The sequence below is a fragment of the Notolabrus celidotus genome, chromosome 17 (assembly GCF_009762535.1).
Source record: "Notolabrus celidotus isolate fNotCel1 chromosome 17, fNotCel1.pri, whole genome shotgun sequence".
In the NCBI taxonomy this organism is placed as follows: domain Eukaryota; kingdom Metazoa; phylum Chordata; class Actinopteri; order Labriformes; family Labridae; genus Notolabrus; species Notolabrus celidotus.
Window position 1 is genome coordinate 21,311,389 of NC_048288.1, and position 14,685 is coordinate 21,326,073.

The window sequence follows — 14,685 nt, forward strand, 5'->3', positions numbered from 1 at the left end:
TGCACATCCTGAAATCCTACATTTCGGCTGACTTGATCTGTCTTCACTTGCCTGTAGATTAATGGCTTATCCTCATGGATTATAGAGCTTATACTAATTATGTCAAAATACATGGTTAAGGAACCCCTACACGATTTAAAGAATGATTTCAGTATGTCACACACCTACCTGCCACACAGAGACTGTCTTCATACTTTAATAACTGATCTTGGACTTGTGAAAAGTGCCATTTGTAAGTACAACAGAACCATATTCAGACTGCAAAGTCAAGCTCTTTAGAGAATAAAAAGCTACTTTCTTGTAAGGTAGGGACTAACTTTTAACTTGCAAATAAGAAAAAAAATTGCAAGGGAACCTATCTATTTATCAAACAAGAGTTACACCTTTAAAGTACATAAAACACAAAGAGCGGAATAGAAATCTAAATTCATCGGCACAATTGTAAAGTATAATTTTCTATTTTGATTGATGCCCACAGGTTTCTGAGAGATGCATAAAGACCCTCTGCAAAACAGATTACACCTCTCCCTATGACTCAGCTTTTCTCCAACCTTTCTTCAATGCTGAGACAGGTCATCAAAAATTTGTAGACTAGGCATATAAAAATGTAAAAAAAATAAATAAATGGAAAAAGCTTCTGTCATTTTTTTTTTTGCAATGTGTGCATGTGTAAGCAAACAAACACAGCAACAATCACACACTTTCCCCCCATAAGGTGTGCTCACACTTTGTATGTTTGTGTTGAATTCATAATCTGTAAAGCCCATCATGTTAGGTTTTCAGACACAAAGCCAGTTATCTCGACAGAATTCATTTCCATACTCAATTAATAACAGCGAGGGCAGGGCAGGCCAGAGAAAATGCCGCCTGAAAGCACATGCTATCTCACGATCTATCATAGTGATATTTCCCTCTGGAGCACAGGCCCCTCTAAGCCCTGGTCTTGGATCAGCTTCGCCGCCGTCAGACTTTAATGATTAGAGCCATGAAGCGGTGCCCTGGGCCTTGGCCTTGGGGCAATATCCAGGTCCACCTCATAATTCATCCTACTTCTCAACATCTCTGCAAAGCGCCTGTGCTGTACCTGAGGCAAGAAACCGTCTCAGGAGCAAGCAGGGGGGATGCAGTTAGCACCAGAGAGACATGAAACGCTCTGGTTTTGGGATTTTCATTCTCCCCTCTATCAGATTGCTAATAAGAATAAAAACAGGCAAAGAGGAGGCAATGTCTACATATGAGCTGCCTTCTAACAATAACTCCCTCACATAGCACACAAACAACTGTATCTGTCAAACATAGAGGATACACCCACATGAACGCCTGGAGGAGCAGTTATCCCATCCCTGAAGGCATAGTGAGAAAGAACAGTATCTAGTTATAACCTGTAATTTGCGCTGACAAAAGAAAGGATAGAAAATGCAAAAAAAGGAATAATAAAAAAAAAAGAATATTATTTTAAGGTCTAAAATAAAAGATTCTCTGTCACGCAGCTTTTGATGGATAGAGCAGCACCGTGCAAACCTGATTAAATATTGAAAATGTTAACGCGAAATGCAGATAAATATGTTCTGAGTGCCATGCTGGGCACAGCTGAGCCCCGGTGCTGAAAATCAATACAGCTCAGGCTGCCCGTGGCCCTGGAGGAACAGAGGGAATAGGTCACAGTGGCCGCCTGTCTCTCACACACAAAACCTCCCAATCCACACACACACATTTCTGAGGCAAGGGTGAGCAGTAATATATGGGTTGAGAGAACATGTATTGGCGCAAAGAGTAAGCAATGTAAAGAAATAAAGGGCAGGAAAGGAGTTATTACACCCAAAAGGTAGCATACAATACTAAATTAATTGATTAAAAAAGTTAATCATTGAGATTATAACCTAAAACATTTCCAGAAAGCAGGAAATAGAAAAAAAAGACCAAATATATACACACACTTACAAACACACTCCTAAACCAATCTGAAAATCAGACGTATCCATTCAGAGTGTGTGTTCCTCCAATCATAGAGCACATTGTCTTGTGTCCTGGCCTCTGATTGGCTCAGTGAAAAGAGGGGGCTGGTCTAACCTGATAGGTTGCCGTGGCATCAGTACTGGTGTCAGTCCCCAGGCTGGCCAGCTTCTCCTTCATGCGGAGGTGTGAGCGCTGGCGCACGCAGAAGAAAGTGGTGGATACGGCCAGCGCCACCAGGATGAAGAGCATGCAAAGGACGGAGAGCAGCAGGAACTGGCCCGACTCCACCCGGGTCTCCTTCACCACGGGAATCTGGGTCAGACTGCCCCTCTAGAGAAGACACAGATAAAACACAGTGTTAGACCTGAAGAGGAAGCAAATCTGTCTTCTTTTCTGATGGATGAAGGGTTGTTTTTATTTACAATAGTCGACTTATTAAGCCTGCAGTGCATTCATGTCCTCTAGAGTTGCCCTGATACAGATACTATTACCAATACCCAAACCTATACTGATACTGAACCAATACCTATACTGGTACTGAACCCGATCCCCTGATAATTAAACTGTTACTAATACTGCTACTGCTACTTAGACTGATACCAGGAGCGATGCTAACACCTGTGCTCATATCTGTACTGATTCTGGTACTGATACCAATCCAAGTAGTAGTATTTGTATTGTTATACTGATGTCAGGATGGGTAACCAACAATGAAAGGCATGGTTTGTCAGAGGAAATTGAAGATAAGCGAAAACAGTGTGTTTCTAGCAGGAAGAGCAATGTTGGCTTAAGCTAGCAAAATGGCATCAATTGGTGGTGGTATTTCTGTCACCTGTAATATGAACATTTTTTTTAGCAATCTGGTATCAAAGGTGTAGGTATGGGCCAGAATACTGGCCCATACCTACACCTTCGTACACGAAGTACAGGACTTGGTATCAGACCATATCTAATTTACACCCTAAGGCTGGTGTTGACTTTTCTTGTGTAAACCGGGGACTCAACAGCGCTGCAACTACTTTCTTACCTTCCTCAACCTCCATCTGACTTGCCCCACTCATTAGCCTGAACTAATAGAGCCCTTATAATATGCATTCAGGCTCAGAAAACCCCCATTAGCAGCCCCTGTCCACTCCTGTCTCCACACTGAATCCCACTATAGATATTTACAACCCCATTTAGTGCTGGCATGGGGTGGGCTGGCACTGTGCTGCTACAGGAGGCTGGGATACTAAAAGCTTGAGCTTAATTAGGTCCTCTGGTCCTGAGTTTGGCTGGATTAGGCCCTGGACCAAGCCACATGCAGCTAATGGCTACCAGGACGGTAGCAGAGGAGGGGGGGCAGCCCACACTGGACCTACATTCATCCAACACCAGTTGAATAGAAAAGTCTGTATTTTTAAATATTCAGAACCACACTGCAAGGGCTTGTCCCAATATGGCGGATTTGTTTTTCAGAGTGCTGTAATGTTATCTCAGAGATTTTTTATCAGCATAGGTTAAAGAGTCGGCCTGTGTGTTGATAATTGGTCCACTCATGGCCATTTACTGTAGAGATATATTCCCTGTGGGCCCGAATATTTCCAGAGCATAACAGCGATAATAAGGAGCAATAATAGAGAGGGATAATTAATGATGGCTAAAATGTAGCTACTGTTACAGGATTTTCTTTGCATGAAATATACACATCCTGCCAAGCTTGTTTTGCACTCACGACTCCAAAACTGATACTATATTTTCCCTGGCACATTCTACTTCTCGTAAATCTTTCCTGTTTCCCTTTCTGATGGGCACAGAAACATGGCCGTGCTGTAAAAGCCACTTCTCTACAGCTTTTGGTCTGATTTCATCAGCTGCACATATGCCAATATCTATACATCTGAAAAATGGCAATATCAATAACACTTCACAAATACATCAGCAGGCTCCTAATTGTCTTTATTTGGTGATATTGAAAGATTGATGACTGAAGAGAATCAAATCTACCACATGAAAAAAAAACACGTTATAGAGCTCTGACATTTAGCCTGAGGGGTGTAATGTGAGCGTCTGAAGGATGGCTACATCTTATTACACCGTCCTGAAAACACGACACTTCACCTCAGACCAGGAACAATATGGTTTGACCTTGTGGCTTGTAATTGGCAATGTTTTAGCGCCTGTGCTAATACCCAGGTCTTTTCGATTGCTGTGTTTTGGGCCCGACGATGCTTGCTGTTGATTGCGACTGTAGTTTCAATCAAGCATGAAGAGGTTGGATGACGACTGAGAGCTTTGAAGAGGCTCATGTACGGATATAGAGAGGAGAAATGGCCTCGATTCAAGGCTTGTCTATATTTTTTTTAGACGAGCAGAAATGCATTTAAATGTGAAAACACATTTCATATGCAAGAGTCTTGTTGAGAGCGACCTGACAAAATAAAAGACTGAATATATAACTTCTAAAAGAAACCCTATATATGTCTAATATTGAGCATGTTTTCACTGAAGCACACACAGCACATAACACCGGTGTAGTGGTTCAACGCTGCTGCCTCTGAAACCAAAGTGCCCCCTATAGACCTATTGATTCAAAACCTGCCTGACAACTCCAGGCTTTTTCCCTTTCACTAAAATCTTTTCATTGTTCTGAAAAGAAAAAAAACCCACAAGTCTGATCGAGTTAATCAAAGAGGGGACCCTCTAAAATCTGCTCTACTCTTTATAAATATTCAGGTAAACACCTTGAAATGAGTCTAAAAAAGCAGCTCCACTGTGGGAGCAAACAGGCTTGAAATGCACTGCGAGCATGAAAGAGTGTTTGAAAGCGATAATCGTGTTAGGAGGAAACCAGAGGAGATACAGACAGAGAGGGAGAGGAGGAGATGTGAGGGGAAGAATTACCTTCATGGGCCTTTACAGGTTCCACCCTTTTGTTATTTATCATTTTTAACACATTTTTATATTGTTATTATAAGAATAAGAATAATCTTACAGAATTGATTATGAAAAAAAAGATATATTTGAATCACTTTGAATGAAAAAAAATACTGATGAAATATAAATTCATTGAAATAACATTTTCATTTAATCAGACTAATATTTATTATGATCAAAACCTGTACACATACAAACATTTAGATCTGGTCTTAAAATATTTTGCATTAAAATTCAAGATAGGAATAAATAATGCCATTTCATGTTTCAAGTATTTCCTCCCTTGTTTTTATTTCAAATAAATATTTGACTTTAAAACCATAATAAACTCATTTTCTTGATCCTTTTAAAACGGACTCTGTGAAGTTATCACTCTCTGTCCAAAACAGACTTTCATTTTCTCTCACTATCTTCTATTCACAGATTCACACTGTGGTGAATTAGTCAATCTGAGAGGAGACGAGGACCAGATGGATTTCGGGGGCTCTGGATTATTCAAATGGTGGACTAAAGGTCAGGCGCAGAGGTGTTGTTGGGGCGGCTGGCCGTCCTTTCACCCTCATCACAATACAGAAGTAAAAGAGGAAAAACGCACAACTGAAAACCTCAACCAAGGCTTTTCTTTCCCTTTAAAGTCTAGGAATTGAAGAGGTATGAGGTGTGATTTAAGCTACACGTGAACACCAAGGCTTATAGTAGTTTTTTTGCAAAACTAAATGTCAGCTAAAACTCTTTGATTCACAAAATGACTAAAGATGAAATACAGAAAAATAATCTTGGCTGCAACATTTTAAAAGCACACTATTTTTCAAAGATCTACGAAACACTGGCCACACCAAAACCCCCTACAACATGTTGTAAAAAAATGTAATTTAGTTTTTAATCTATAAAACTAAAAATTCTTTCACCACATTATTAATTCCTGAAATAAAAAAATAAAGCAACCAAATATGAGCAAAGTATTTCTACCGCAGGAGGCTGTGACATATACTTTCTATGTATTTCTGTAGTCATTCAATTACACTGTAGATTTGTGGATCTATGAAATCCAAAAGTTCATTAGAATTAAAAACGAAATAGAACACTGTGTTTATTTTTTAGCCAATTTAAAACCATAACAGAAACATTAATGCAAAAATAACTGATTCTGTTCTCTGTTTTTTGAGTTAGAGCTGCAGCCGGCAGCACCATCAGGACCAACCTGCACACAAACTTTGTGCACTGCATCCAGATGTGCTCCCACCACTACACAAAGCTGAATGCAAAACAGGTTTAAATGATTTTTGATTAGTTTACGTGTAAAATGACTGCATTTGCATGTGAATTTCTAAGATTTTTGCTAATAATTTTCACGTTTGATCTTTTGGATTCGATCTCCCACAGAGAAGAAGAGACAATATGTGGTAGCATGTCCTCAAAATGTGATAAAAAATAGAATCGTATTCATATTGGGGATAAAACCATCTCTTTACATGGTGCAAGCACTGTTGACAAGTTTTCAAAGCCGGTCCTTGAAGGCGTCTTTTACGCATTTGACGCATTATAACTTACACGCTGCACACACACAAAAAAAGAAAAGAAAACGCACACATACACACGTTTCAAAGCTCGCAGATAATTACCTAAATTCATGTCGCGGGGCAGTTCGCACAATTCAGCGCAGTAAACGGGGGATGCTGCTGCTGCTGCTGCGTCTTGTATTCCAGAGAGCATGTTGTAACCACTGACGCTCGATGCTGCTCCAAGAAGCGTCTGTCCGTGCGTCCCGGCCGCCCACTCACTCAGCCCGCTTCTCTCCAAAAAAAGTTCCCCTGCATGTGAGGGTCCCATGCGTCCCCCTCGGTGCCAACAAAAGAAGCGCGGCTTCAACACGGAGATGAAGAAAAAGGGGAAAAAAAAAACCGAGGGAGAGTCGGAGAGAATAAGAAAAGGGAAAAAGAAGAAGAAGAAGAATGTGGGATATGCCCGCCTGATTTTCCGAGCCGAAGAAGAATGTGCAGAAGCCCCACTAGCGAGTCCTTTCAGCGTCTGTGTGCCAATGAAAGGAGACGGGGAGGTGGTGGTGGGGTTGAGGGTTTTTTTTCTCCATCATTTAGTTAAGGCTGAGCCCCTCCTTATATTCAGCGGCTCAGGAGTCCCCGTCCATTGCACATGTCATATCCACTGGTTGCTATAGCGATGCCTCCACATGTTGTCGACAGTGAATGTTTCAAGGAGCGATGCCTGGCTAATAGGCTTGCGGACCGAAGGGGCGATATGAATGGACACAGGGCTAGACACTCATTTGTTGAGCTACCAGGGGTCTCTGTGTTCCGTGTGTGAATTGCTGTTTTCTCAGGCTCTCCTTTTCCTCCGCTGCCTCTCCCAGGGATTCAGCTATGTGAGCAGAATAAGGGAGATGGGACAAGTCTATTCTTCAAAGCATTCAAAGCTGAAGTGAGCGCTATAATAAGAGGCTACCACACAGTACAGTAGTTGTAAACTATATGAATGCTGCATGGGGGCACAGGAAAATGCCCCGCCTAAAGTAAAATGTGCATAATTGGGGAAGTTTTTTTTTTTTCTGCCTTTTCCTTCGAATAAAGAAAAAAGGAGACAAAAATTGCAAGTTTAACAAGTTTTACAGATAAAGCTCTCTAAAAAGCTATCCTAATTAGCAATCAGTTTGAAAAAAAAATCATCCAATGGAGAGCAACAGCTGCACTTAGCAGGGAGAGAGAGAGAAAGGGGGATTATGGAGAGCACAGGGAGAGAAAAGGAGAAAGAAAAAAAAAAGAAAAGGGGGCGGTGAAGAGAGGAGAACGGGGGTCCTGTCAAATGCAGATGACGAGTCTTGGGGTGGAGGGAAGAGTTGGGGTGGGGTAGGAGGGGTGGGGCTCTCCAGTTTATTTTTTTCCATTCAGTGAGCACCCCCTCCTCTCCTCTATTGTCCCTCTGTGTGACAGCTGGAGTTGGCAATGTGAAGGGGAGAACAAAAACCAGCTCGCTGTCCAGCCTGGGTCCGAGGCGGCATCGGACGCCACACTACCTTTGAAAAAAAGGTCGGCCTGCAGGGACGGAAATCTGAAGCAGAACGCTCTCAAACTGACTCGACAATTTCTTTTAAATACGACTAATGTGTGATGCTGCTGCAAAACTAAAATCATGCATGCATTTAGATTTTTTTTATGAGGTTTCTTTCTCAAAAGAGAGAATAAATAAAGGGCAAATCTTCTTTCTTTCATGCACGTGCAGTGACACTTTCACGTCATGCTTCCTGCACAGTGGCGCCCTCATTTTTTGCATTTTTTTGTATCAAAATTCAGCTTTGCTGCCTGCTGGAGGGCACATAAACGCTCCCACTACCTCTTGTTCGAGAGGCAAAGTTTTTTCTTACCCAACATCCTGTTTTTACTCGAAAAAAGAATCCCCTTCAATGCTTTTGCACATAGTGGACACAAGAGTAAAGTATGATGGGAGACTTTTATCATGACTGCCAGAGAATGGTTTTATTACTGGAGAGAAATAAATAGTGGCCCCTGCAAGTTAATCCCCAGAAAATCGGTCCCTGCATGAAGTCAACCATACGATCCTATCTGTCCTGTTGTCTGGCGAACTGGAAGAGAGCTCTGTTCACTCTTTCTCATATGAGATACCCTGGTCACCCACCTGTCAGCCATATCTAAATCCACACTCATCCAAGCACGGGTATTCCCCTGACAGTGCAGTGGATGGAGGGAAAAAAAGGAGGAAAAAAGAAAATGTCTACCAAATACGAAGCACAATCTTCCTTCTCTTTGAAGGACATTGGCACCTGTTGTTTTACTTTCGCCTGAACTCTGCGTAAATGGATACATTTTCACACGTTTCTGCCTTTTTCTATGCACTGCACAGTATGATTTCACAACCATCCTCAAAGCGAGGCCGGTGCTAATGGTTATCACACCAGGGAAGTCTGACGTGCATCGATTCATTCTCACAAAAAAAAAAAGAGCCTCAAAGCAGACACATTCAGGAACATGCTGAAGTCACTCTTATGGTCACCGGCGAAAATACTCGTAGATTCTGTCACGCCTTGTGTGTTTCCTCCGGTAAGTACTTCCTCGGGGGTAACACATGTTCGAACAGTCCCTGTGAGTCCTGTGAGGCTTATCTTGTCCTGCCTCTCCTATGTTTGCCTCCATGACACACTTCACATTTCTAATAAAAAAAAGATGGAAAAGCGAGGAGAGCGTGTTTAAACAGCGGGAGGAAGAGGTATGCGACACTTCACTGTGTCGCTGAGAGAGAGCGAGGTGAGGAATGTTAAACAAATGTCATCATGAAGTGCTCTACCTGAGATGGCAGAGCAGAGACATGCACTGACGCTTGTCTGGGTGTGTATGAGCTAAGGAAAGGGACCAAGTGACAATAACATGCTTGGGTATTTGCTTGCACCTACATGCTGCACATTTTGATCATGTTTACATATCTGTCTGTTTGCAATCTAAATATACCTCCAAATGCATGTATTTGAGTGTGTACACCTGCAAGGTATTCACATCTTAGCCTGGGAAAGGAAAAGTCAGGATTGTAATGTATTTGAGCAAACAGCATGGTAGCACACTGAGCCTGCGGTCCACATACCTATCACACTATAATGACATCAGTGAGAGGCTAATACCGTTTACACCACGGTGCAGAGCAAGAAACCGACAGCTGCAAAGTGTACCTGCAGACTTAACCAATGCGTGATACCATTACACCAAAAATAGTTGGGGTTTTTTGCTCGCCTCTTTTGAAATGGGGTGCAATAAATTATTCATAATAATACCGAGCAAGACTGTTACTGCAGCGCCATTTGGGGAGGTGTTGGAGGATTAGCTTCCAACTGTAATGCAGGGAGAAATGTATGCAAAACAAAACACATTTGGGTGTTCTGGTTCTTTTTTTATCAGATTCACCAGCTGTTATTGTTATTGCTGAAATGCTAGTACAAGATGTGTAAGAGAGGAAAAGATACACCCTAATCTAGGCTTTTACCCACCTTTTAAAATATACTGTACATGCTTCTATTCATTTACAATGAATCAAAGCTGCAATAAAGGCAGATGTCTGGTGGTTTAAAGTCTGTCTATTTGAATTACAGTACACTGATGTCATCTCAGCTGGCACACTGAAGTTTGATTTTGAACTTACACTGAGATTAAATATAAAAGTTGACACTTTGCACTCCATTTTACATCACTTAAAGTGCAGCAACTAGACAAGGAGGTGAATGTCTTAAATGCATTATGTCTCAGTGAGTGTGCAACAGGGAGAGAGAGAGAAACACCATGTTTTCTAATGGATGATGTTCAAAGACACAAAAAAGGTCCCATTTCTGGGTTTCACTTGAAACATTTGAATTGCTGTGTCTCATGCTCATCTCTTTCCCATAGAGGAACCATTCAAAGCCTGTGTGTGCATCAGCCATGTCATTCCGCTATTTTCCCCAGATGAGCTTGTTCAAATAGGCTTCTTTCTTATGTGAATCCCAGTGCAGGCATTGCCCATGCCAAGCAGTTCAAAGCTGGAAAACATCAAGGTAAATGCTATGCCTGTCATCTTGAGTATATTTAAAGCAGAGAGGCAAACCCACACACATGCACAACAATGTGCACTTCAAAAAGAAGCAGTGTTGTGGCGTCATAGCCTGGAGTAGAAAATCACAGCATATCTGTAAAAATGTTGTAATCTGTGAGGATGACAACAAAGTGATACATATTTAGTGCTCATTTCATTTGCTAATTGGTCAGCCAAAGCCTTCGTTTGTTCCATTTACCGATTGCCTAGCTCTCTTCCTCTTTAAATGCATTTTAAACTTTACTTTCTCTGAAATAAGAACATGTTCTCAACTATACTTAAATACTCAGGCAAATTTGAAGCAATGAGTCCTTGAATTCAGAAAAAGATTAACAGATTATCCTTTCTAGCTAACAGCTGTTATTTTAGTTGCACAATTACTTGTCTAGTTTGTCAGCTGAAGCTAGCTAGCTAGCTACTTTAGTTAGTATAATCTCCTTCATTTAGTTAATAACCCCACAATTTACTTGTTTTTTTTAATGTTTTTGGCTGATTTATCAAAACAAAAAACAGAAAAAAATCCTTGAAAAGAAGTCTAACTATGAACTTGATATCCTTATTAGCCTAAAAGATTAAGATTAAAGATTAGGACTAAAGCTACATGTTTCAGGGAAGTAGTTAGCTTCCCTCTCTATGATACATGGAAATATGAAATAGAATTAATCTTGTCTGAGTGTATAGAGCTACTAGTGCTTGTATAATGTTTGCAAAGTATGATATTCTCACTTATCAATTATAAGTCCCTTGCATACCACTAGCATCAAACTGAACTGGAACAGCATTAAGCATATACTTTTAAGTGGAGAAACAAAACAGTGGATGTAATAGCATCTGAACGTGACTTGTGTTAACCACCCTGTAGCTCTAAAAAAAAAAAAAAAAATACAATTTTAAGATTTTTTTATTTCGCCTTAAGTAAACTAGTTAGCTAGACATGCTAATCAGAACAGTCTACATAAACCAATTCCTTACAATTTTCCAGTGGTTTTCTTTTGGGGAAGTTCAAGACAAGATCAACAACACCCCTGAAACTCTATACATGTAGAGAATTATGATTGATTCTGTCTGCCTGTGTTTTGTTAGTCTTGATTTGTCTGCCTGTGTTTTGTTAGTCTTGATATTGTCTGCCTGTGTTTTGTTAGTCTTGATATTGTCTGCCTGTTTTTTGTTAATCTTGATTTGTCTGCCTGTGTTTTGTTAGTCTTGATATTGTCTGCCTGTTTTTTGTTAGTCTTGATTTGTCTGCCTGTGTTTTGTTAGTCTTGATATTGTCTGCCTGTGTTTTGTTAGTCTTGATTTGTCTGCCTGTGTTTTGTTAGTCTTGATATTGTCTGCCTGTGTTTTGTTAGTCTTGATTTTTCTGCCTGTGTTTTGTTAGTCTTGATATTGTCTGCCTGTGTTTTGTTAGTCTTGATTTGTCTGCCTGTGTTTTGTTAGTCTTGATTTGTCTGCCTGTGTTTTGTTAGTCTTGATTTGTCTGCCTGTGTTTTGTTAGTCTTGATTTGTCTGCCTGTGTTTTGTTAGTCTTGATATTGTCTGCCTGTGTTTTGTTAGTCTTGATTTGTCTGCCTGTGTTTTGTTAGTCTTGATTTGTCTGCCTGTGTTTTGTTAGTCTTGATTTGTCTGCCTGTGTTTTGTTAGTCTTGATTTGTCTGCCTGTGTTTCTTTAGTCTTGATTTGTCTGCCTGTGTTTTGTTAGTCTTGATTTGTCTGACTGTTTTGTTAGTCTTGATTTGTCTGCCTGTGTTTTGTTAGTCTTGATTTGTCTGCCTGTGTTTTGTTAGTCTTGATTTGTCTGCCTGTGTTTTGTTAGTCTTAATATTGTCTGCCTGTGTTTTGTTAGTCTTGATATTGTCTGCCTGTGTTTTGTTAGTCTTGATTTGTCTGCCTGTGTTTTGTTAGTCTTGATTTGTCTGCCTGTGTTTTGTTAGTCTTGATTTGTCTGCCTGTGTTTTGTTAGTCTTGACATTGTCTGCCTGTGTTTTGTTAGTCTTGATTTGTCTGCCTGTGTTTTGTTAGTCTTGACATTGTCTGCCTGTGTTTTGTTAGTCTTGATTTGTCTGCCTGTGTTTTGTTAGTCTTGACATTGTCTGCCTGTGTTTTGTTAGTCTTGATTTGTCTGCCTGTGTTTTGTTAGTCTTGATTCTGTCTGCCTGTGTTTTGTTTTGTAATTGTCTATCATATGATTTGTAACTGTGAGGTTTTAAAATCTTACTGTGTCTTACTGACTACAGATGAAATTTAGCATCTGTGCTAAGTCCGGTGCATTTACATTGATGCTCAATGCATTAATGTTGATTAATGTGCATTGTCCCAACTCAATAAATAAATAAATGAAATCAATGAAATCAAATCTTGACAGGCTTGATTTATCTAAGGTTGTTAAACAAAGACAAAAAAACAAATATCTTAAAATACTTTAGAATGAAAATGAAAGATAGAATCAAACCTTTTTGAGGAACAGTTGCAGAAACAAAGCTAATATTATTGATTATTCCAGACTTCTTCATTTTAGATTTAGTCTTTGTCAAGGCTTTGTTTGTTGTAGTAGAATTGGTTTATTTAAACTTTATTTTTTTGTTTAAGCTGTAGCTTTAACTCCCAACTGGTTCTAGCTGACAGCAATGATCCTTTCTAACTGCAGCCTTGTTGACAATAGCAATACGTATGACAAGGATAATACTCATGTTTGCAGCCAAAATTAATCAAACAAAGTTAGCAAATTGTGCTAACACCTTAAATTTAAACTACAGTCAACTCAGTATCATAGAGGGTGTTTGCAGAGTGGTCTAAGACAAAGTAAATTATGCCCAGATTTGCATTATTCACTAACACAAGACTTATTTTCCAGATATAATTAGTTTCTGATGAGGGATATTATGATAATGTGGGTGAAAAGTTATTAGAGACCAAATAAAACGGTCAGGTCCAGAGTTTGCCTAAACATAACACAGTAATGAAAGGTACTTGAAGGTAATGCTTCAATCTAGTTTGTGTAAAGATAAAAAAGAACGGCCACTGAAAATCTCATCCAACACTTTCACATTCAAAAGCAGCGAGGAAAACACTGAGGTTTTAATTGTTTTGTTTGAATAGAACCCACACTACTTTTAGACTATTATGTTCTCGGCAGGCTTTTTTATCTTGGGGAGAGATAAAACTGCAATTAATTTTGAAGGGGGGGAAAACAGTGAGACAATACATCAAGTCACACATGAGTGGTGGCAGGCAGGGATATGTGGGCTGCCGCAGAATAACAGAGGTAGTCAAAGGTAGCATTCATAATTGAAACCCTAGTCACAAGAGACTTAGTGGGCTGGGAGAGTCTGATACTGAGACTGACAGTGAAGGGACAAAGAAATGTTGAGAGGAGGGCAGAGAATAACTTCATGGGTTCAGTGGGATGTGTCCTCCCCACACCTGTGTCCACTAACAATCTCAAAGACTCTGAAACACAGTATTCCTCAGCGGTTGCTTGACCAATGCACAGTGGTGCTGCATTTTATTGTCCAAAGGGTTCAAGTTCACCACAGTCTCAAAAAGAGTTTAAGCCTGCTGCAGGGGATTGAACTTGGGTCTTTATCGCCTTGGATGAGTGGTCCTTCAAGTGTACACTCCAGAGAGCCAAACCAGTGTGCTACCTTTAATGATTACCAGGACTTTATTATAGAATGTTAGCTTGATAATCGCTCAACTCAAAATACATTGTTGAGGTGAGCAAAATGGAGAGAACTGATTGTAGCCTCAAAGGCAATGCTTTATAATGCTTGGGAGAATATGGTTTCCTATACCCCTGATCCTAAAGATCTGTTTTAAAGGATCAGTCCCATTCCTACCAGTCACTTCTTGCCTTAATAACTCAACATGAAGTTCAGACTAAATGGTAGAACAAGTACAAATATGTACCCTAAAGTATCAGAACCTAATTTCCTTATCCTCAATCTTTGTAACCATCAGGCATTGTCAAACCAATTTTTTGGGCTCATAAAACAGTATCAGAATCTTACCAACCCCCACAGTTATATCAGCAGGTCGGTATGGGACACAAGCTCAGATCTAATCACCCTGAAGATGGCCACCTCTGGGGAGGATGGCAAAACACCTGTCAATCTGGTGGTAAACTACTGACGATGTATCCCCTTCTACCTGTTCTCAAGAATGCCCATTGAAACACCCATTTAAAGTGCTCGTCACCAATTTGGTACAAGGCATGTTTAACATCACCTCCTG

The 14,685-nt window shown here is 40.2% G+C and overlaps 1 protein-coding gene across 1 annotated transcript in view; it reads right to left on the reverse strand.

Moving 5' to 3' along the window:
* Positions 1-14,685, reverse strand: part of ptprn2 (protein tyrosine phosphatase receptor type N2) — a 162,052-nt gene that overhangs the window by 26,200 nt on the left and 121,167 nt on the right. The window contains exon 12 of the mRNA XM_034706778.1: positions 2,071-2,286. Coding sequence (XP_034562669.1) covers positions 2,071-2,286 — 216 coding nt within the window. The remainder of the gene's footprint in view (positions 1-2,070; positions 2,287-14,685) is intronic.